The following is a 24739-nucleotide window of genomic DNA, read 5'->3' as shown; positions in this document are numbered from 1 at the left end:
CCACTGGAATCCCAGCTTTTGTGGCGGGTGGAGAGAAGGCGCCCGATGATATGGTCTCCCATTCTATGCCGGATCTCACCGATGGATCAGAGAGTGGCAAAGAGAGCGATCCCAGTGATATTAGAGATACTGGAGGAAGTCTTTTACTCAGAGAGTGGTTGGTGTGTGGAATGCACTGCCTGAGTCAGTGGTGGAGGCAGATACACTAGTGAAGTTTAAGAGACTACTAGACAGGTATATGGAGGAATTTAAGGTGGGGTGTTATATGGAGGCAGGGTTTGAGGGTCGGCACAACATTGTGGGCCAAAGGGCCTGTAATGTGCTGTACTATTCTGTTCTATTCCAGTGGAAAGCTGAGGAAAAGATTCCTACAGAAAGTTGGAAAATTAGTCAGCTACATCATGGGTACTAGCTTCCGTAGTATCCAAGACATCTTCAAGCAGCGGTGCCTCAGAAATGCGGCCTCCATTATCAAAAGTAACCATCAGCCAGGACACACCCTCTTCTCGGTTTTACAAGCCTGAATGCTCACACTCAGCGATTCAGCGACAGCTTTTTCCCATCTGCCATACTTCCTCTAATTCATTGATTTATTTTTTTCTTTTCTTTTCAAATCTTTCTGTTATTATTCAAAAATAATACAGGTACATCAAAGTAACAACACTTACAATGCCTCAAAAAAAAAGAAATTATCTTAAAGATTGAAAATTTTTGTGTATATAAATTAACCCTACTAAGCAAGAAAGGTGAGAAAAAAAACCCATTTGGGGTACAACCCCGGAGCCATGCATCATACAGAAAGCTTCTAAAAATAAACAATAAAAATAAAAATAAACCGCCAACAAGAAAAAAAGATATATCAAAAAAAATTTACACTTAGATCGTGGAGGAAATCTAATCAGTTAACTGAAATAATAATAGTGAGCAAATGAGCCCCATCTCAAAATCAAATAAAGGTTCAAAGGTTCGGCTTCTAATTTTCTCCAAACTAAGACACTGCATCACTTGAGAGAACCATTGTGACAAAGTAAGAGCTGATATATCCTTCCATTTCAACAAAATGGCCCTCCTAGCTATCAATGTAACAAATTCAATAACATGTTGGTCAGACACAGAAATACCATGGATATTTTGAGGAATTATTCCAAAAAGCACAGTCAATTTATTAGACTGTAAGTCGAGTGCTCTAGAAATTGTCAAAAAGACTGACTTCCAAAACTGTTCTAATATAGAACATGACCAGAACATATGTGTCAGTGTAGCTATCTCAGTTTTACATCTATCACAATACTTGTCAACAGTGGGAAATATTTTAGAAAGTCTCTCCTTCATCAAATGGTAACAATGTACAATTTTAAATTGAATCAGTGAATGACTAGCACAGATCGAAGAAGAGTTAACCAGCTTCAGAATCTGCGTCCAATCCTCCCATATAAAAGTCAAATTGACTTCCTTCTCCCAATCCTGTTTAATCTTAAGTAAAGGACGCTTATCCCATTGTAACAATAAATTATAAATTCTTTCACTAGAACCTTTCACCGAAGGGTTCATATTCATAATAGTATCTAACAAGTCCGTTTCCAATATGTAAAGAAAATTACTTAAATATTTCTGTAAAAAATGTCTAACTTGAAGATATTGTAAAAAGTGTGAATATGAGAGAGATTATTTATTGACCAATTGTTCAAAGTACATCAATCTGCCTTCTTTAAATAAATCCAAAAAAGAATTAATACCTTTATTTTTCCAAAGTAAAAAACTTGGATTGCTCAGGGAAGGTTTAAAGAAGTAATTACGATAAATGATACTATAAAGTTTAAATTTTTTCAGATTAAAAAAAATTGCGGAACTGGAGCCAAATTTGTAAAGAGTGCTTAACCACAGGATACAGGTTTAAATCAGCAACTTTAGCTAATTGCATAGGTAGAGCAACTCCTAATAACTAAGTTAAATAAAACTCACAGCTCTCAGTTCCAGGTCTATCCAAATTGGCTGGTCATTCCTATCACCCCAATATAACCAAAAGGACGTATATCGCAAATTAACAACCCAATAATACATGCTTAGATTAGACAAAGCGAGACCTCCATCCTTTTTCAACTTTTGTAAATGACATTTACTAATTCTTGGTCTTTTATTATCCCAAATAAAAGATAGAATAATATAATCAATCCGATCAAAAACCTCTTAGTCAAAAAAAAGGAATATTCTGAAATAAATATAGAAATTTTGGTAAAATCATCATTTTAACTACATGAATATGACCAACAAGTGAAAATGTAGGTGGGCTCCATCTACTAAATGAGTACCGTACTTCATAGAGTCCACTAAAGAAGGAAAATTGGCTTTATAAAGATCCTTATATTTTTTATTAATTATGACATCTAAATATCTAAAAGAATCCATAACTTTGAAAGGAATATTATCATATATAGAGACAGATTCATTTAAAGGAAGCAATTCACTTTTACTAATTCAGAAGTAATTCATTTTTGGCTTCATGAAGAGCAATAGCAAGCAGTTCTTTTATTAAATTAAATAACAAAGGACTTAATGGGTAACCTTGTCTTGTCCCCCGTGATAGATGAAAAAAAGACCTACAGTTATCAGTGACAACAGTAGCAACAGGAACTTTATATATCATTTTAATCCAATTGTTAAAATTAATAACAAAACCAAATTTTTCTAAAACATTAAATAATTATTTCCATTTGACTCAATCAAATGCTTTTTCAGCATCCAAAGATACAATGCATTGTGGAGTTTTAGAATAGGGCGAATATATAATGTTTAAAATAGTCTAAGAACATTTGAAAAAGAGTAACAACCCTTTATAAAGCCTGTTTGATCTTTAAAAATGATTTTACCCAAAATACTCTCACCCGATTGGCAATTTTCTTTGAGAGAATCTTTGCATCAACATTCAATAATGAAATAGGTCTGTATGAGGCACAATCAGTGGGATCTTTATCCTTTTTGAGAATTAAACAAATAGAAGCCTCATAAAAAGTAGAGGGTAAATCACTTTTCACAAAAGAATCTTTAAACATCTCCAAAATATATGAAGAAAGCAGTTTTCCAAATTTTTTATAAAATTCTACAGGATAACCATCGCGTCCCGGGGCCTTACCAAATTGCATTGAAAAAATAGCTTTATGAATTTCGGATTCAGTAATTTGGGAATCAAGAGTTTTTTGATCCTCAGCAGAAATTTTAGGAAAAGCAATCTTTCGTAAAAAAGCATTCATTTCAGAAGAATCTACTGAAGATTGAGATTTATAAAGTTCAGTATAAAAATCTTGAAAAATCTTATTGATTTCTTCATATTCCCGAGTCAAGGTACCATCCTTTCTACGAATTTTCAAAGTTTGCCTTTTGGCTCCAGCCGATTTTAATTCAAATGCTAGTAGTTTATTATTTTTATCTTCAAACATATAAATTTGGCTCTTTAGCTTAAGTAGATAACCTTCAATTGGATGAGTTAATAATAGGTTATATTGTGATTGAAATTCCACCCTTTTTAAAAATAAGTCAATATTAGGGGAAGTTGAATAAATATTTATCTAAATCTTTAATTTGTTTTGAAATTTTGTCTAATTCTGCTTTCGTCTGTTTTTAAAAATTTAGTTGAATAAGAAATAATCTGACCACGTAAAAATGCTTTGAATGTATCCCATATAATTAATTTGGACATACCTCCTATATCATTAAAAAGAAAAAAATCTTTTATCTGGCTTTCAATAAAACTGATAAAATCAGAGTTTTGCAATAAAGTCTGAGACATGCAAAAAAGTGGTGGACGGGCAAAAAAGACCATCAAACTCAAAGGCGCATGATCAGATACAGCAATAGCGTCAGATTCACAGTTTTTAACATTAGGCGAAAGGCGGGGATCAAGTATAATATAATCAATCCTCGAATATTTTTATAGACATGCGAAAAAAAGGAATATTCTCTGTTATCAGGGTGTAAATGCCTCCATAATTCGATATGCAGAACGATTTGGAAGTCGCTGTAATGCACCGTCAATAACTCTCGGAGACGTGAGGCGAGGTAAAGGCTTTTATTGGCTGAAAGAAAGAACAAACAACAAATTGCCACCACACAACATCCTGGAGACTGAGGCGGGGGCTGTGCCTCCAATCGCCTTTATACCGGGGTCTGTGGGAGGAGCCACAGGAGCAGTCAGCAGGGGGGCGTGTCCAGACAGGTATATGTAGTTCACCACACGCTGATTAGTTGAGCTCTTGTCAATCATAGGATTTCAACAACAGTTAAAATCTCCACCCATTATCAACATATATTCATTTAAATCCAGCAATAAAGCAAATACTTTTTTTTAAAAAAAAGGATCATCTAAATTAGGACCATACAAATTGACCTTTCTGTTACAAATCACTCCTTTAACAATTAAAACCCTACCGTTAGAATCTGATTCAATATCCTCTTGAGTAAATATATTAGATTTAATAAAGATAGATACGCCTTTAGTTTTACTCTGAGAAGTAGCATGGAGCTGTAATGCATTCCACTATCCAAAAAACCTATTTTGATCTCCCGCCCTGATATGCATCTCCTGAGCAAAAATTAGATCAGGTTGGAATCGATTAATAATTTTAAGTCTTTTTTTCATTTAATAGGATGATTCCAACCAAGTACATTCCAACTTATTACATTAATCCGTTTAACTTCCATACTATAATTTTATTCTAAATTACGTTATACATGCGCAGAACGCATACCAATATGGGATTATCACAGATGGCGGTGATGAAGAGTTACAACCATATAAAAAACACACACGCTCCGGTCCACCCAATGGGAAAACATTCCTAACTCTAGACACACCCACCCTCCCAAAAGCCCGAAAAAAGACAAGCGAACTAAGATAGAATACAAAGCCACATCGGCACGACATTGTGGGCCGAAGGGCCTGTAACTTCACCAAGACCAAGGAGATGGTGGTGGACTTTAGGAGATCTAGGCCTCATATGGAGCCAGTGATCATTAATGGAGAATGTGTGGAGCAGGTTAAGACCTACAAGTATCTGGGAGTACAGTTAGATGAGAAGCTAGACTGGACTGCCAACACAGATGCCTTGTGCAGGAAGGCACAGAGTCGACTGTACTTCCTAAGAAGGTTGGCGTCATTCAATGTCTGTAGTGAGATGCTGAAGATGTTCTATAGGTCAGTTGTGGAGAGCGCCCTCTTCTTTGTGGTGGCGTGTTGGGGAGGAAGCATTAAGAAGAGGGACGCCTCACGTCTTAATAAGCTGGTAAGGAAGGCGGGCTCTGTCGTGGGCAAAGTACTGGAGGGTTTAACATCGGTAGCTGAGCGAAGGGCACTGAGTAGGCTACGGTCAATTATGGATAACTCTGAACATCCTCTACATAGCACCATCCAGAGACAGAGAAGCAGTTTCAGCGACAGGTTACTATCGATGCAATGCTCCTCAGACAGGATGAAGAGGTCAATACTCCCCAATGCCATTAGGCTTTACAATTCTACCGCCAGGACTTAAGAACTTTTTAAAAGCTATTATTAATGCTTTTTGAGATGGTGATTTAGATGCATATCATATTTTTTTTTACTGAGTTAAGTATTGTATGTAATTAGTTTTGCTACAACAAGTGTATGGGACATTGGAAAAAAAGTTGAATTTCCCCATGGGGATGAATAAAGTATCTATCTATCTATCTATCTATCTATCTATCTATCTATCTATCTATCTATTCTATTCTATTCCAGTGGAAAGCTGAGGAAAAGATTCCTACAGAAAGTTGGAAAATTAGTCAGCTCCATCCTGGGTATTAGCCTCCGTAGTATCCAAGACATCTTCAAGCAGCGCTGCCTCAGAAATGTGGCCTCCATTATTTAAAATAATCAATAATAATAATAATAATAATAATAATAATATTATAATTATTATAATAAAAACAATCAGCCAGGACACACCTTCTCAGTTTTACACGCCTGAATACCCACACTCAGCGATTCAGGAACAGCCTTTTCCCCTCTGCCATACTTCCTCTGATTCGTTTTTTTCTATATTTATCATGTATTGCATTGTCCTGCTGCCGCTAATTTCACGACCTGTTCCGGTGATGTTAAACCTGATCATGTTCCCGGTATTTTCGGCTCTTCCTGCAGTACCGGTTACCAGCAGCAGGTGGGGATCTTCTCCGTGAAGTTGACCTTCGGGCCGCTCGCTATCCCCATCGTCTGGTTGAAAGCGGTACTGCCATGAACTGAACTTCCAAACATTTATCAGTTGGACTGGCCGAGTCCTGAATTAAGAGCATTAACAACGGATGACCGAGGTGGAGGGTCACCCTTTCCCCTCACACCCCTCCTCCGTGTGATCCGCAAACTCAGTGCTTTCCACTCGCTCACTCACTCTCCAGTCCTGTGAACCTCACTGGGACCCAAAATGCCCCCCAGCAAGGAATGAGGTGTCAAAGGTCTTCACACACTGTTCCACATTGTGGATTTCTCTGTCCATCCTTCACTTAGTGTTAGACCATAAGATACAGGAGCAGAAGCAGTCTATTCGGCCCATTGACTCTGCTCCGCCATTCAATCATGGGCTGATCCAATTTTTCCAGTCACCTCCACTCCCCGGCCTTCATCCCATACCCTTTGATGCCTTGCCTAATCGAGAATCTATCTATCTCTGCCTTAAATACGCCCAGTGACTTGGCCTCCACAGCCGCTCGTGGCAACAAATTCCACAGATTTACCACCCTCTGACTAAAGTAATTTCTCCGCATCTCAGTTCTAAAAGGATGTCCTTCAATCCTGAAGTCATGTCCGCTTCTCCTAGCATATTATTTCCTACCATGGGAAATAACTTTGCCACATCTAATCTGTTCAGGTCTTTTAACATTTGGAATGTTTCTTTGAGATCCCCCCTGATTCTCCCGAACTCCAGGGAACACAGCCCAAGAGCTGCCAGACGTTCTTCATGTGGGAACACTTTCATTCCTGGATTCATTCTCGTGAATCTTCTCTGAACCCTCTCCAATGTCAGTATATCCTTTCTAAAATAAAGAGCCCAAAACTGCACACAACACTCCAAGTGTGATCTCACGAGTGCCGTATGGAGCCTAAACATCACATCCCCACCCTTATATTCGATACCTCTGGAAATGAATGCCAAATTCTTCACAACCGACTTAACCTGGAGGTTAACCATTAGGGTATCTTCCACAAGGACTCCCAAGTCTCTCTGCATCTCTGCATGTTGAATTCTCTCCCTATCTAAATAACAGTCTGCCCATTTATTTCTTCCACCAAAGTACATGACCCTACACTTTCCAACATTGTATGTCATTTGCCATTTCTTCGCCCATTTCCCTAAACTATCTAAGTCTCTCTACAGGCTTAAGTCAGTGCTCCCCAAATTCCATCAGTATGTGGACTTTGCAACAAGGGGGGAGAACGCATTGGACCTGGTTTACACAAACATCCCCGACACGTACCGGGCAGAGCCCCGCCCCCACCTCGGTTACTCAGACCACATCTCTGTTATGCTAATCCCAGCATACAGACCACTCGTCAGGCGCTCCAGACCAGTTCAGAAGCAGGTGAAAACCTGGCCAGCAGGAGCCATCTCTGCTCTTCAAGACTGCTTTGAGCACACTGACTGGCACATGTTCAGGGAGGCTGCAACCGATGGCGAATCTACCAACTTAGAGGAGTACACAGCATCAGTGACCAGCTACATCAGCAAGTGCACTGATGATGTTACTCTGTCCAAGACCATCACTCTACGTGCCAACCAGAAGCCATGGATGACCGCAGAGGCGTGTGCGCTGCTGAGGACCCGCGACTCCACCTTCAGAGTTACTCTTCAGAAAATGACGCGGCTGCGAGGAAATCCACCCCTCCTACAAATGACCAGGTGCTGTGTCTCTCTGTGGCCGACGTGAGAAGAACCCTGTGCAGGGTCAACCCACGGAAGGCTGCTGGACCAGACAACATTCCTGGTAGAGTGCTCAGAGGATGTGCAGACCAGCTAGCAGATATTCTCACTGACATCTTCAACATCTCCCTGAGCAGCACCACCATTCCAACGTGCTTCAAGGCCGCCACCATCGTCCCCGTGCCGAAGAAGTCTTCAGTGTCCTGCCTAAATGACTACCGTCCCGTTGCACTTACATCCATCATCATGAAGTGTTTCGAGAGGCTCGTCATGAGGCATATCAAGACCCTGCTGCCCCCCTCACTGGACCCCCTGCAGTTTGTGTACCGTCCCAACCGCTCAACAGATGACGCCATTGCCACCACCCTCCACCTGGCCCTAACCCACCTGGACAAAAAAGACACATACGTTCGGATGCTGTTCATAGACTTTAGTTCAGCATTCAACACAATCATCCCTCAGAAACTGATTGGAAAGCTGAGCCTACTGGGCCTGAACACCTCCCTCTGCAACTGGATCCTAGACTTCCTGACTGGGAGATCTCAGTCAGTCCGGATCGGGAGCAGCATCTCCAACACCATCACACTGAGCACGGGGGCCCCCCAGGGCTGCGTGCTCAGTCCACTGCTGTTCACTCTGCTAACCCACGACTGTGCTGCAACACACAGCTCGAACCATATCATCAAGTTCGCCGATGACACGACCGTGGTGGATCTCATCAGCAAGAACGACGAGTCAGCTTACAGAGAGAAGGTGCAGCAGCTAACAGACTGGAGCAGAGCCAACAACCTGTCTCTTAATGTGAACAAAACAAAAGAGATGGTTGTTGACTTCAGGAGGGCACGGAGCGACCACTCCCCGCTGAACATCGACGGCTTCGCGGTAGAGATCGTAAAGGCACCAGATTTCTTGGTGTTCACCTGACGGAGAATCTCACCTGGTCCCTCAACACCAGCTCCATAGCAAAGAAAGCCCAGCAGTGTCTCTACTTTCTGTGAAGGCTGAGGAAAGTCCATCTCCCACTCCCCATCCTCAACACATTCTACAAGGGTTGTATTGAGAGCATCCTGAGCAGCTGCATCATTGCCTGGTTCGGAAATTGCACCATCTCAGATCGCAAGACCCTGCAGCGGATAGTGAGGTCAGCTGAGAAGATCATCGGGGTCTCTCTTCCTGCCATCACGGACATTTACACCACACGCTGCATCCGCAAAGGAAACAGCATTATGAAGGACCCCATGCAGCCCTCATACAATCTCTTCTCCCTCCTGCTGCCTGGGAAAAGGCTCCGAAGCATTCGGGCTCTCACGACCAGACTATGTAACAGTTTCTTCCCCCAAGCTATCAGACTCCTCAATACCCGAAGCCTGGACTGACACCTTGCCCTACTGTCCTGTTTATTATTTATTGTAATGCCTACACTGTTTTGTGCACTTTATGCAATCCAGTGTAGGTCTGTAGTCTAGTATAGCTTTTCTCTGTTTTTTTTTATTATATAGTTCAATCTAGTTTTTTGTACTGTGTCATGTAAACCATGGTCCTGAAAAACGTTGTCTCATTTTTACTATGTACTGTACCAGCAGTTATGGTCGAAACAACAATAAAAGTTGACTTGACTTGACTTGAGGCTCTCTTGTTTCCTTAACACTACCTACTCCTCCACCTATCTTTGTATCACCTGCAAATTTAGCCACAAATCCATTAATACTGCTGTCGAAATAATTGACATATATCCTAAAAAGCAGCAGTCCCAACACTGACCCCTATGGAACTCCACTGGTTCCTTTATTCCCACTCTCTGTTTTCTGCCGACCAGCCAATGCTCCATCCACACTAGTACCTTCCCTGTAATTCCATCAGCTCTTATCTTGTTAAGCAGCCTCATGTGCCGCACCTTGTCAAAGGCCTTCTGAAAATCGAAATACACAACATCCACTGCATCTCCCTTGTCTAGCCTACTTGTAATTTCCTCAAAGAATTGCAGTAGGTTAGTCAGGCAGGATTTTCCTTTCAGGATTTTCCTTTGGCCTATCTTGTCATGTGCCTCCAGGTATTCCTTAATTTCATCCCTAACAATCGATTCCACCAACTTCCCAACCACTGATGTCAGGCTAACAGGTCTATAGTTTCCTTTCTGCTGCCTCCCACCCTTCTTAAATAGCGGAGTAACAGTTGCAATTTTCCAGTCATCCGGTACAATGCCAGAATCTATCGATTCTTGAAAGATCATTGTTAATGGCTCCGCAATCTGTCCAGCAACTTCCTTCAGAATCCAAGGGTACATTTCATCAGGTCCAGGAGATTTATCCACCCACAGGCTATTAAGCTTCCTGAGCACCTTCTCAGTCGTAATTTTCACTGCCTGACACTCTTGAATGTCCGGTATACTGCAGACATCTTCCACTGTGAAGACTGATGCAAAATAAGCATTCAGTTCCTCTGCCATCTCTCATTACAATATCTACAGCATCATTTTGTATTGGTCCTATAACTACCCTCAGCTCTCTTTTACACTTTATGTACTTAAAAAAGCTTTTAGTATCTTCTTTGATATGAGTCACCAGCTTCCATTCATAATTCATCTTTTTATTCTGAATTACCTTGTCAGTTTTCTTCTGCAAGTTTTTAAAAGTTTCCCAAACCTCTATCTTCCCACTAGCTCTGGCTTCCTTGTGTACCCTCTCTTTTGCTTTTACTTTGGCTCTGACTTCATGTCAGCCACGGTAGTGTTCTTCTTCCATTTGAAAATGTCTTCTTATTTGGAATATATCTGTCTTGCACTTCCCTCATTTTTCACAGAAACTCCAGCCATTGCTTCTCTGCTGTCCTTCCTGCTAGTGTCCCTTTCCAGTCAACCTTGGCCAGTTTCCCTTTCATGCCATTGTAATATCCTTTATTCCACTGAAATACCGACACATTGGAATTTAGTTTCTCCTTCTCAACAGTGAACTGGAAAATATTGTGATCACTGTTCCCTAATGGTTCCTTAACCGTAAGCTTTCTTATCATCTCCAGATCATTGCACAACACCCAATCCAGCACAGCCGATCCCCTAGTGGGCTCAACGACAAGCTGTTCTGAAAAGCCACCCCTTAGACATTCTACAAATTTTCTCTCCTGAGGTCCAGTACTGGCCTGGTTTTCCCAATCCACTTTCTGTTAAAATCCCCAACGATTATCATGACATTGCCCTTCTGACAAGCCTTTTCTATCTCCTGCTGTAATTTGTAATCCACATCCCGAATGCTGTTCAGAGGCCGGTATACAACTGTCATTAGGGTCCTTTTACCCTTGCCATTTCTTAACTCAACCCATAGAGACTCTACGCCTTCCAATCCTATGTCATCTCTTTCCAATGATTTAATATTATTTCTTATACATGGAGCCACATCACCCCCTCTGTCTACTAACTTATCTTTCTGATACACTATATCCTTGGATGTTCAGCTCCCAATGCCAGCCATCCTTTAGCCAAGTTTCAGAGATGGTCACAACAGCATATTTGCCAATCTGCAGCTGAATTTCAAGATTGTCCATTTAATTCCTTATGCTGCGTGCATTCAAATACAACACTTTCAGTCCAGTATTGATTGCTTTCTGTTTTAACTGCACCATGCCTCTATTGCCCTGTACCTCATGCCACTGGCTGTGACTAAGCTTCATCTCCTGCCTGTTCTTTCTAGAATCTCTGTTGCACGCTATCTTTGATTAATTTCTGTTTTCCCCATCCTCAGCCCTATCATTCCGGTTCCCATCCCTCCTGCCAAATTAGTTTAAACCCTCCCTAAAAGCTCTAGTAAATTTACCCACTAGGATTTTGAACCCCTTTGGGTTCAGGTATAACATGTCTTTTTTGTACAGGTCATATCTCCCCCAGAAGAAGCCCCAATGATCCAGTAATCTGAAGCCCTGCCCCCTACACCAGTCTCTCATCCACACATTCATATGTCTGATCATGCACTCGCTAGCAAGTGGCACAGGCAGCAGACCTGAGATTACTATCCTAGAGGTCCTGCTTTTCAGCTTCTGACCTTACTCCCTGAATTCTCTCTTCAGGACCTCCTCCCTTTTTCTACCTATGACATTGGTACCAACGTGTACCAAGACTTCTGGCCATTCACCCCCCCCCCCTCAGAATACCCTGCACCTGATCCGAGACATCCCGTATCCTGGCACCTGGGAGGCAACACAACATGCGGGTATCTCTATCAGGTTGACAGAACCTCCTGTCTGTTCCCCTCACTGTGGAGTCCCCTAGGAATACCGTATTCCTCATCTTCCTCTTTCCCTTCTCGTTCCAGTGCCTCGTTCGGTCCAACCATCACTCAGCCTCACTCACATGATCATCGGGGACATGTGTCACCTGAGCAGGGATTGAGTGAGACACTTGGGTGGGGAGGAGAGGACAATGCAGGGTCACAGGAAGCTACCACGTAGTGAACAGGGTGCAGCAAACGGAGCAGTGGGCAAGTGTTGGAGGCTTGAGATCTGAGAAAGGGTGCACACAGGGTGAGGGGCAGGGGAAATCCTGGAGACGACGAGATTGATTTTTATTTTATTTATTTATTAATGTGGAATAGGCTCTTCTGGCTCTTCACACCTCGCTGCTCAGTTACCCCGGTCGAATCAGGGAAAAATTTGCAGTGACCTATCAACTTGCCAACTAGTATGTCTTTGGATTGTGGGAGGAATCCTGCGGTCTTATCGGGGAGAAGGCAGGAGATTGGAGGAAAATGGATCAGCCATGATGAAACCCCAAAGCAGACTCGATGGGCCGAATGGCCTAATTCTGCTCCTATATCTTTATGGTCTTGTGGTCACTCGGAGGAAACGGACACAGTCGTGGGGAGAACCTACAAACTCGTTACAGGCAGCAGCAGGAATTGAAACTGGGTCGCTGGTAGTGTAAAGTGTTGTGCTAGCCACTAGACTACCGTGCCACCCTGGACCAAGGCTGAGGGAGGATCAGGTGAGTCTGGGTGTAAATGAAGAGAAGGCTTGGATAAAGATAAATGTCTGAGCTTGTGTGTGTGTGTAACAGGCCGTACGTAGCTGGCATATGGCCAGCTACATCATGGCCGATGCTCAGCTGGAAGGCTGAAGAAGCGCTATAAGGATCAGATGAAGAATGCTTTAAGGAAGTGCAAGATCAGACCCGAGGACCTGGAGGATGTTGCTGCTGACCGTAACACTTGGCGACAGCTGTGTAGGGACAGGGTTCATATTCTGGAGATGGAAAGAACAACCAGATGACAGCAGTAGAGAGCCAGGAGAAATTCAGCCATGGTTGCCATCACTACCACCACTACCACATATACATGTCCTACCTGCAATAGAACTTGTGGGTCCAGGATAGTCATCAAAGATCTCACCGTTAAAGGAATGGATGTCGTCATCAGATTCTGATAGACAACCGAAGATGTGTGTGTGTGTGTGTGTGTGTGTGTGTGTGTGTGTGTGTGTGTGTGTGTGTGTGTGTGTGTGTGTGTCCCTAGCTTAGAAATTACTAGGGTTACCCATGGCCCTCTTGTTCTAAGCTCCATGCACCTATTCAAAAGTCTCTTAAACGACCGTATCGTATTCACCTCCACCACCGCTACCGGCAGCCCATTCCACGCACTCACCACTCTCAGCATAATAAAACTTACCCCTGACATCTCCTCTGTACCTACTCCCCAGCACCTTAAACCTGTGCCCTCTTGTGGCAGAATGTCTGAGACCTCGACTTTCCAGGTAAATGCAGATTCAGCACTGGTCCATTTTTTCATAAATATTTTAAAACTGATTGAAAGATGCTCACTGGGGCAAAGTACTTCCCCACTGACATGTTAACCCTTTCCCAGCCACACTTGCTATGAGGTGTCAAGTATGCTCTAGTCAACCTACAAACACTTGGTATTTAAGTCAAGTCAAGTCAAGTCAAGTCACTTTTATTGCCATTTCGACCATAACTGCTGGTACAGTGCACAGTAAAAATGAGACAACGTTTTTCAGGACCATGGTGTTACATGACACAGTACAAAAACTAGACTGAACTACGTCAAAAAAAAAACAAACGACAACACAGAGAAAGCTACACTAGACTACAGACCTACACTGGACTGCATAAAGTGCACAAAAACAGCATTACAATAAATAATAAACAGGACAGTAGGGCAAGGTGTCAGTCCAGGCTTCGGGTCTTGAGGAGTCTGATAGCTTGGTGGAAGAAACTGTTATATAGTCTGGTCATGAGAGCCTGAATGCTTCAGAGCCTTTTCCCAGCCGGCAGGAGGGAGAAGAGATTGTATGAGGGGTGCATGGGGTCCTTCATAATGCTGTTTCCTTTGTGGATGCAGCGTGTTGTGTAAATGTCAGTGATGGCAGGAAGAGAGACCCCGATGATCTTCTCAGCTGACCTCACTATCCGCTGTAGGGTTTTGTGATCCGAGATGGTGCAACTTCTGAACCAGGCAGTGATGCAGCTGCTCAGGAACTCTTGATACAACCCCCTGTAGAATGTGATGAGGATGGGGGAGGGAGATGGACTTTCCTCAGCCTTCGCAGAAAGTAGAGACACTGCTGGGCTTTCTTTGCTATGGAGCTGGTGTTGAAGGACCAGGTGAGATTCTCCATCAGGTGAACATCAAGAAATTTGGTGCTCTTTATGATCTCTACCACGGAGCCATCGATGTTCAGCAGGGAGTGGTCACTCCGTGCCCTCCTGAAGTCAACAACCATCTCTTTTGTTTTGTTCACATTAAGATACAGGTTGTTGGCTCTGCACCAGTCCGTTAGCTGCTGCACCTCCTTTCTGTATACTGACTCATCATTCTTGCTGATGAGACCCACCACGGTCATGTCATCGGTGAACTTGATGATATGGTTCGAGCTGTGTGTTGCAGCACAGTCGTGGGTCAGCAGAGTGAACAGCAGTGGACTGAGCACACAACCCTGGGGGCCCCCCGTGCTCAGTGTGATGGTGTTGGAGATGCTGCTCCCGATCCGGACTGACTGAGGTCTCCCAATCAGGAAGTCTAGGATCCAGTTGCAGAGGGAGGTGTTCAGGCCCAGTCGGCTCAGCTTTCCAATCAGTTTCTGAGGGATGATTGTGTTGAATACTGAACTGAAGTTTATGAACAGCATCCGAACGTATGTGTCTTTTTTTTTCCAGGTGGGTTAGGGCCAGGTGGAAGGTGGTGGCAATGGTGTCATCTGTTGAGCGGTTGGGATGGTACGCAAACTGCAGGGGGTCCAGTGAGGGGGGCAGCAGGGTCTTGATATGCCTCATGACAAGCCTCTCGAAACACTTCATGATATATTTACATATATCTTGATAAAACAATCAAGAACACATTTTACAAATTATGCCCTGACAAATCCATCAGCACGATGACTATCCCAGTCATATTAAGGATGTTGAAATTGCCTTTTATTGCAATTTTAATATTCCAATAAGTATTTAATATTCCCATTCCAACAGGGACGTGAACCAGGATGAAGGAGTTGAGGATGAGCCTGCAGGTTTACAAGTGGACGATGGGTGTAACATTAGTGTAAGGAAGGACAAGAGAATGATTGGGTACAAATGCAGACAGAGCAAAGAGTTAAATTGTACCACAGAGGCAAAATTCAAAAGGGCAAAGAAAGCAGGAGTGATGGTGGGGTATTAAAATGCACGTGGCACTCAGAATATGGTGGACAATCTCGTGGCGCAACTAGAGATTGTTCGGTATGACATTGTGGGCATCACTGAGTCCTGCTGTGGCTGAAAGAAGGCCATACTTGGGAGCTAAACACCAAAGCATATACTTTGTATGGAAAGGACAGGCTGGAAGGCAGAGGCTGTGGTGTGGCTCTGTTGGTAAGAGATGGAATTATATCTTCAGAAAGAGGCGACATAGGGTCAGAGAATGTCGAATCTTTGTGGGTGGTGTGAAGAAACTAAAAGAGTGAAAAAAAACATTGTGTGAATCGTATATAGGCCTCCAAGATGTAGGGTTAAGATTGCAGAGAGAACTGGAAAAGGAATGCAATAAGGAAAATTGTAATTACCCAATTGTAATGGGGGAATTCAATGTGCAAAGAGATTGGGAAGATTAAGTTGTTGACTGATCTCAATAGAGGGAATTTGTTGATTGCCTATCAGATGGCTTTTTAGAGCAGCTTGTGCTTGAACCTATTTGGGAAAAGGCTATCTTAGATCGGGTGTTGTGTAATAACCCAGATCTTATTAGGGAGCTTAACCTCAAGGAACCCTCAAGAGGGAATGATCACAATATGACTGAATTCATACTGCAATTTGGGAAGGAGAACCACAACTCACATGTATCACCATCACAGTGGAATAGAGGGAATTACAGAGGCATCAGAGAGGAGCTTGCCCAGGTGGATTGGAGGAGGATACTGTTGGGGATGATAGTAGAGCAGAGAAAGCTGAAGTTTTTGGGAATAGTTCACAAGGCACAGAATTGAATCTTTTAAAATTCAACAAGAAGCAACCAAATAAGCCATGGGAAGGGAAAGATGAAATATGTTAGACAAGCCAATAACATAAAGCAGGGTACCAAAAGTTTTGTCAGTTATAGAAAGAGTAAAAGGGAGGTGAGAATTGATATTGGACCACTGGAAAATGATGCTGGTGAGGTTCGAATGGGGGACAAAGAAATGACAGATGAACTCAATTAGTACTTTACATCAGTCTTCACTGTGGAAGACACTAGCAGGGTTCCAGAGCTCTGTGAGTGCCAGGGAGCTGGAATGAGAGCCATTGCTATTACAATGGAGAAAGTGCAAGGCAAACTCAAAGCTCTTAATGTGGAGAGGTTACCTGGGACAGATGGACGACATTCCAGAATGCCAAGTGAGGCTGGGGTGAGGTTAAGTATTTGGTAGGGTTCTCTCCTGATCGATTGTATTAAGGAAATGGAGCTGCAGCTCGATGACCTTCAACATATGGGAGAATGAGGAGATGATAGATAGGAGGTACAGAGAGGTAATTACCCCTAGAAGAGTAGAGAGGTGAAGAGGACCGCAGTATTGAGAGGAGATTCCATAGCTAGAGGAACAGAGATGAGATACTGTGCGTGCGATAGAGACACCTAGATGTTATATTGCTTCCCAAGTGCTAGGATCAGGGATGTCTCAGATCGGGTCCATGGCATTTTCAAGGCTGAGGGTGAGCAGTCAGAAGTCCTGGTAAATATTGGTAAGAATGAGAGGGGTAGGTAAGCTGAGGAGGTCCTCAAGAGAGATTTTAGGGAGGTAGGTAGAAAGCGGAAAACAGGTCCTCCAGGATTGTGATTTCTGGATTGCTGCCTGTGCCACGTGCCAGTGGGGGTAAGAATAAGATGATGTGACAGGCAGGTAATCTAATTTGGTAGATGAATGACAGTGCTGAGGATGAGGTTGCTAATTTACAAACAGAGGTTATCTGTAGTGAGACTCCTAGCAAGAAGTGGCAGATGATAGGGCAAAATTGTTGTCAACAGGAAAAGTTGTGATGTGAAAGGCAGATAAAATTAAAAAGAGTGAATACAGTACAGGAGATGTTATATTTGAATGTGCGGTATATGGAATAAGGCAGATGAATGTGTAGCCCAGTTATAGATTGGCATGTATGATGTTATAGGCATCACTGAATCCTGGCTGAAAGAAGATTAGAGCTGGGAGCTCAATGTCCAAGGATGCACATTGTATCAAAAGGACAGGCAGGAAGGCAGAGGACGTGGCATTGCTCTCTGGTAAAAAATGAAATCAAATCAGTAGAAAGAGGTGATATATGGTCAGAAGGTATTGAATTATTCTGGATAGAGTGAAGGAACTGCAAGGGTAAAAAGACCCTGATGGGAACTCTAGAGCCAAAAAAAATATTCACCCCTCCACCCGGGATATTTCATGTTTTATTGTTTTTCAACATTGAATCACAATAGATTTAACTTAGCTTTTTTTGACACTGATTGACTGAAAAAAGACTATTTTGTGTCAAAGTGAAAACAGGTGTCCACAGAGTGATCTAAATTAATTACAAATATTAAACACAAAGCAATTGATTGCATAAGTATTCACCCCCTTCAAGTCAGTATTTAGTGGATGTACCTTTGGCAGCAATTACAGCCTTGAGTCTGTGTGGATAGGTCTCTATCAACTTTGCACATCTGGAAACTTCAATTTTTCCCCATTCTTCTTTACAAAACTGCTTAATCTCTGTCAGGTTGCACGGGGATCATGAGTGAACAGCCCTTTTCACATTGACCCACAGCTTTTCAATTGGATTGAGGTCTGGGCTCTGACTTGGCCACTCTAGGACATTAACATTCTTGTTTTGAAGCCATTCCTGTGTCGGTTTGTCTTTTTGCTTGGGTCATTGCTTGCTGGCAAGCAAATCTTCTCCCAAGTTGCAGTTCTCTTGCAGACTGCATCAGGTTTTCCACCAATATTTCTCTGTATTCTGCTGCATTCATTTTACCCTCTAACTCCATAAGTCTTCCAGGGCCTGCTGCAGTGAAGCATCCCAACAGCATGATGCAGCCATCACAACGTTTCATGGTGGGGATGGTATGTTTATGATGACCTGTGGTATTTGGCTTATGCCAAACAGCAAATAGTCTGACGAATTTTGGTTTCATCAAACCACAGAAACTTCTTCCAGCTGGCTTCAGAGTCTTCCACATGCCTTCTGGCAAACTCTACCCAAGATTTCATGTGAGTATTTTTCAACGTTGGCATTATCTTTGCCACTCTCCCATAAAGCTGTGACATGTGGAGAGCCTATGAAGCAGGTGTATACACTGTTCCTCCCATCTCAGCCGCTGAAGCTTGTAACTCCTCCAGAGTCATCATCAGTCTCTTGGTGACCTCTCTCACTAGTCCCCTTCTACACAGTCACTCAGTTTTTGAGGACTGCCTGGTCTTGGCAGATTTACAGCTGTATCATATTCTTTCCATTTCTTAATGATGGACTTAACTGTGCTCCAAATGATATTCAGTAACTTGGATATTTTCTTGTATCCATCTCCTGACTTGTGTTTTTTCAATAATCTTTTTGTGGAGTTGTTAGAGTGTTCTTTTCTCTTCATGATGTAGTTTTTGTTAGGACATTGAATTACCAGAGTTGGTCCTTCCAGATACAGGTGCATTTTTACAACAATCAATTGAACCACCTTGACTGCACACAGGTGACCTCCATTTAACTAATATTGTGACTTCCAAGATAAATTGGTGATGATTTTGTCTGTCATATTAAAGGGAGTGAATACTTATGCAATCAATTACTTTGTGTTTTATATTTGTAATTAATTTAGTTCACTCTGGAGAGGTTTGTTTTCATTCTGACATGACAGTCTTTTTCTGTTGATCATTGTAAAAAGAGCCACTGTGATTGAATGATGTAAAACAATATAACATGGAATCTCAAAAGGTTGGTGAATACTTTTTACAGGCACAAAATAAACAGACCCCCAAACAGTATTTAGAATGTGGTCTACAACTTATGATGGGAAATAGAAAATGCATGCCAAAAGAACAATGTTACAATGGTCATGGTGGATTTCAATGTACAGGTAGATTGGGGTTGGTGCTGAATAACAAGAGGGGCAATATCTATAATGCCCATGAATGCTTTTTAGAGTAACGCATGGTTGAGCCCACTAGGGGATCATTTATTCTGGATTGGGTGCTGTGCAATGAACAGGAATGGATTAGAGAGTTAAGGTAAAGGAACCCTTAGGAGAAATGATCATAGTATGATTGAATTCAGACTGAAATTACAGAAGCAGAAGATGAAGTCAAATGCATCAGTATTACAGTGGAGTAAAGGGAATAACAAAGGTATGAGAGATGAGTTGGCCAAAATTGATTGGAAAAGAACATTTGCAGGGACGATGGCAGAGCAGCAATGGTTGCAATTTCTGGAAGCAATTTGGAATGCACGGGATATATACGTCCCAAAGAGGAAGAAGCACTCTAAAGGCAATATACCACAACCGTTGTGAACAAGAGAAGTCAAAGCCAACATCAAAGCCAAAGAGAGGGCATATAGGAGTCCAAAGATTAATGGGAAGTTAGAGGATCAGGAAGCTTTTAAAAACCAACAGAAAACAACTAGAAAGACATTAAGAAGGAAAAGGTGGAACACAAAAGTAAGTGGGACAATAATATTAAAGAGGATACCAAAAGTTTGTTCAGATACATAATGTGTAAAAGAGGGGCGCTGGAACCCAATGCTGGACAGGTAGGAATGGGGCACAAGGAAGATGAACTGAATAAGTATTTTTGCATCAGTCTTCACAGTGGAAGACACAGCCTGTATGCTTGAAGTTCAAGAGTGTCTGGGGGCAGAAGTTTGTGAAGTTGCCAATACTAGTGAGAATGTTCTTGGGGAAACTGAAAGGTTAGAAGGTAGATAAGTGTACACACCACGGTTCTAAAAGAGGTGGCTGAAGAGTTTGTAGAGACATTAGTAATGATCCTTCAGAATCACTGGAATCTGGAATGGTTTCAAAACAATGTAAAATTGCAAATGTCAGTTTGCTCTTCGAGAAGGGGGAGAGGCAGAAGAAAGACAATTATAGGCCAGTCAGTCTGACCTCAATGGTTGGGTAGATTGAATCAATTGTTCAGGATGTGGTTTCGGGGTACTTGGCGTCACATGAGTTTCCTCAAAGGGAAGTCTTGCCTGACAAATCTGATGCAATTCTTTGAAGAATAACAAGCAAGATAATCAAAGGAGAATCTTTGGATGTTGGGTACTTCTATTTTCGGAAGGTCTTTTCCAAGTTTAGGCTGGACTATGAGTGGTCCACTCATCCTCCAAGTTAAAGGTAAACTCAGGGCTAAAGACCCTGACTAGTCCAAAAACAATTGTTATAGAAACAGCAATAAAAAATCCTCCTATCATGGAGGACCTTCGTTGCTGCTCTCAACGCCAGGGGTGTAACGGACAGTGATAAAAACAAATTGAGAAGGTGACACACACGAGGCTGCTTCACATGCTCAGAGCCCAGTGTATTACAGGAAAGATACTGGCATGGGTGAAGTGGGGACTGATTGGCAGGAGGCAAAGAGTGGGAATAAAGGGAGGCTTTTCTATTTGACTGCCGATGACTAGTGATGTTCCTAAGTGACCTGTGTTGAGAGCCCTTCTTTTTACCGTGTCTGTCAACGACTTGGATGACGAAATGAATGGCTTTATTGCAAAGTTTTTTGCGAATGATAGGTGGAGGTGCAGGTAGGTTTGAGGAAGTAGAGCCACTACAGAAGGACTTAGCCATGTTAGGAGAATGACAAAGAAATGGCATTTGGAATAGAGTGTAGGGAACTGTGTATCATGCACTTTGGTAGAAGAAATAAAAAGAAAGAAAGAAATCTATTTTCAAAATGGAAAGAAAATTCAAAAATCTGAGATGCAAAGGGACTTGGTGTCTCTGGGTTTCTACTCATTGGAATTCAAAACAATGAGGAGTGACCTCATTGAAACCTACTGAAAGTTGAAAGGCCTCGATAAAGTGGACGTGGAGAGGATGTTGCAGGCCGCAGCTCCAGCTGTATGCTCCAGTCCAGATCCATGTCTGATCTACTCTCCGATCCCTTGTTCCAGCTGCACACTGCAGTCTGGGATCCAGGCTATGGCTGTACACTTCAGACCAGGCCTTAGCAACAGCTGTACACTCCATTCAGGGTCCAGGCTCCAGTCTGGGATCCGGGGTACTCTGGGTCCCAGCTCCAGCTACACTCTACTCCAGATCTAGGCTCCGTGCCCCTGCTCCAGCTGCATGCGACAGCTCCATTCGGTCAAGGCTCCATTTTTAGCTGCATGCTCTGGCCCTCCACCTTCTGATCTCCTTCATGCCTTTCGTCACCGAGGAGTTGTACCAAAGTTTGTCCAGGTGACTTGTTCAGGACCCGTCGAGTATCAGCGTGACCTCGTATCCCCAGTGTGATGAGGTTTGTGTGTGTCTGTGTGTATGTTTGCTCACTGTAGAACTCACAAGTAACCGGTAATCAGAATCAGGTTTATTACCACTGACGTCTGTCGTGAAATGTGTTGTTTTGTGGCAGCAATACAGAGCAAGACATAAAAATTAGTATAAGTTACAAAAACAAACATATAAAAATAAATAATTCATGCAAAAAGCAAACAAAACAGAGCACATGAACACAAGCGATTCTGCAGATGCTGGAAATCTTGAGCAGCACACACAAAATGCTGGAGGAACTCAGCAGGTCAGTCAGCATCCATGGAGAGGAATAAAGAGTCCATGTTTCAGCTGAGACCCTTCATCAGAATCTTTTTCCCTCCACAGATGCTGCCTGACTTACTGAGTTCTCCAGCATTTTGTGCTTGTTGCTCAAAAGTGAGATATGGTTCATGTGTACATTGTTGGTTCGGAAATCTGATACGACCATAAGACATAGGAGCAGAAAGACGGAGGGGAAGAAGCTGTTCCTAAAATGTTGAGTGTGCGTCTTCAGACTTCTGTGCCTCCTTCCTGTTGGTAGTAATGAGAAGAGGTTTATTTTTGTCACACGAACAGAGAGGCGGTTTTAGGATGAGGGAGGGGAAGTGTAAGTTCAAGTTCAAGTTTTTTGTCATTCCAATTGTACACGTATACATCCGAATGAAACAACCGACCAGGGTGCACAACACAGTACGTATAACTCACACACAACACATAAAGTAATATTACCACAAATCAACTGACAAATTATGAAGTGTATTTGCATTACAAGTTCAAAAAGTAAACAGTATAACACTACTGGTGCTTTCTTGAGCTGCCGGAGGTGGTGATAGATTGTTCTTAGACTGTTTTCAATGTCTGTGAATGTAACTCGTGCTGCCGTGCCTCAGCTTTCCTCCTCTTCCTCTCTTCCCGCAGAACAACTGGATGGACGAGAGAGCTGACCACAACATGGAGTTTGTCCATCATCCACACCGTCTGGTCCTTGCGAGCTGATTACAACTTCACCAAGACCAGTGCGGACTGTGAGTCTGCATTTCCACACCGCTGCCCCGTACCGTTCACTTGAATTTCCCAGGCTGCACTGTGGTTTTTGGAATAGAACCATAGAACATTACAGCACAGAAACAGGCCTGTTGGCCCTTCTTGGCTGTGCAGAACCATTTTTCTGCCTAGTCCCACTGACCTGCACCTGGGCCATATCCCTTCAAACCCCTCTCATCCATATACCTGTCCAAGTTTTTCTTAAATGTCAAAAGTGAGCCCGCATTCACCACTTCATCTGGCAGCTCATTCCACACTCCCACCACTCACTGCGTGAAGAAGCACCCCCCCCCCATGTTCCCTTTAAACTTTTCCCCCTTCACTCTTAACCCATGATCTCTGGGCTTTTTCTCCCCTAGCCTCAGTGGAAAAAGCCTGCTTGCATTCACTCTATCTATACCCATCATAATTTTATACACCTCTATCAAATCACCCCCTCATTCTTCTACGCTCCAGGGAATAAAGTCCTAACCTATTCAGCCTTTCTCTGTAACTCAGTTTTTCAAGTCCCAGCAACATCCTTGTAAACCTTCTCTGCACTCTTTCAACCTTATTAATATCCTTCCTGTAATTAGGTGACCAAAACTGCACACAGTACTCCAAATTCGGTCTCACCAATGTCTTATACAACCTCACCATTACATTCCAACTCTTATACTCAATACTTTAATTTATGAAGGCCAATGTACCAAAAGCTCTCTTGATGACCCTATCCACCTGTGACAACACTTTTAGGGAATTATGTATCTGTACTCCCAGATCCCTCTGTTCTACTGCACTCCTCAGTGCCCTACCATTTACCTTGTATGTTCTACCTTGGTTTGACCTTCTGAAGTGCAATACCTCACACTTGTCCGCATTAAACTCCATCTGCCATTTTCAGCCCATTCCTCCAGCTGGTCCCAATCCCTCTGCAAGCTTTGAAAACCTTCCTCACCATCCACTACACCTCCAATCTTTGTATCATCAGCAAATTTGCTGATCCAATTTGCCACATTATTATCCAGATCATTGATATAGATGACAAATAACAATGGATCCAGCACTGATCCCTGTGGCACACCACTAGTCACAGGCCTCCACTCAGAGTAGCAATCCTCTACTACCACTCTCTGGCTTCTTCCATTGAGCCAATGTCTAATCCAATTTACTACCTCTCCATGTATACCTAGCGACTGAATCTTCCTAACTAACCTTCCATGTGGGACCTTGTCAAAGGCCTTACTGAAGTCCATGTATACAACATCCACTGCATTCCCTTCATCTACTTTCCTGGTAACTTCCTCGAAAAACTCTAATAGATTGGTTAAACATGACCTACCATGCACAAAGCCATGCTGACTTTTTCTAATAAGTCCCTGTCTATCCAAATACTTGTAGATCCTATCTCTTAGTATTCCCTCCAATAATTTACCAACTACTGATGTCAAACTTACCGGCCTGTAATTTCCCGGCTTACTTTTTGAGCCTTTTTTAAACAATGGAACTACATGAGCTATCCTCCAATCCTCCGGCACCTGACCCGTGGATATCGACATTTTAAATATTTCTGCCAGGGCCCCTGCAATTTCAACACTAGTCTCCCTCAAGGTCCGAGGGAATACCCTGTCAGGTCCTGGGGATTTATCTACTCTGATTTGCCTCAAGACAGCAAGCACCTCCTCCTCTTTAATCTGTATAAGTTCCATGACCTCCCTACTTGTTTGCCTTGTTTCCATAGACTCCATTCCAGTTTCTTTAGTAAATACAGATGCAAAAAACCCATTTAATGTCTCTCCCATTTCTTTTGGTTCCATCCATAGCCGACCACTCTGATCTTCAAGAGGACCAATT

The 24739-nt window shown here is 42.7% G+C and overlaps 1 protein-coding gene across 1 annotated transcript in view; it reads left to right on the top strand.

The window, feature by feature from the left end:
- LOC140718917 (zinc-binding protein A33-like) overlaps nt 1-23145 on the top strand; it is a 55920-nt gene extending 32775 nt beyond the window's left edge. The window contains exon 7 of the mRNA XM_073033222.1: nt 22781-23145. Within this exon, the coding sequence (XP_072889323.1) occupies nt 22781-22931 (151 nt within the window). The 3' untranslated portion in view covers nt 22932-23145. The remainder of the gene's footprint in view (nt 1-22780) is intronic.
- The last annotated feature ends 1594 nt before the right edge of the window (nt 23146-24739 follow it).

The sequence above is a fragment of the Hemitrygon akajei genome, chromosome 2 (genome assembly GCF_048418815.1).
Source record: "Hemitrygon akajei chromosome 2, sHemAka1.3, whole genome shotgun sequence".
Classification (NCBI taxonomy): domain Eukaryota; kingdom Metazoa; phylum Chordata; class Chondrichthyes; order Myliobatiformes; family Dasyatidae; genus Hemitrygon; species Hemitrygon akajei.
Note: the sequence above shows the minus strand (reverse complement) of the source record. Positions and strands in the feature narration are given on the sequence as shown.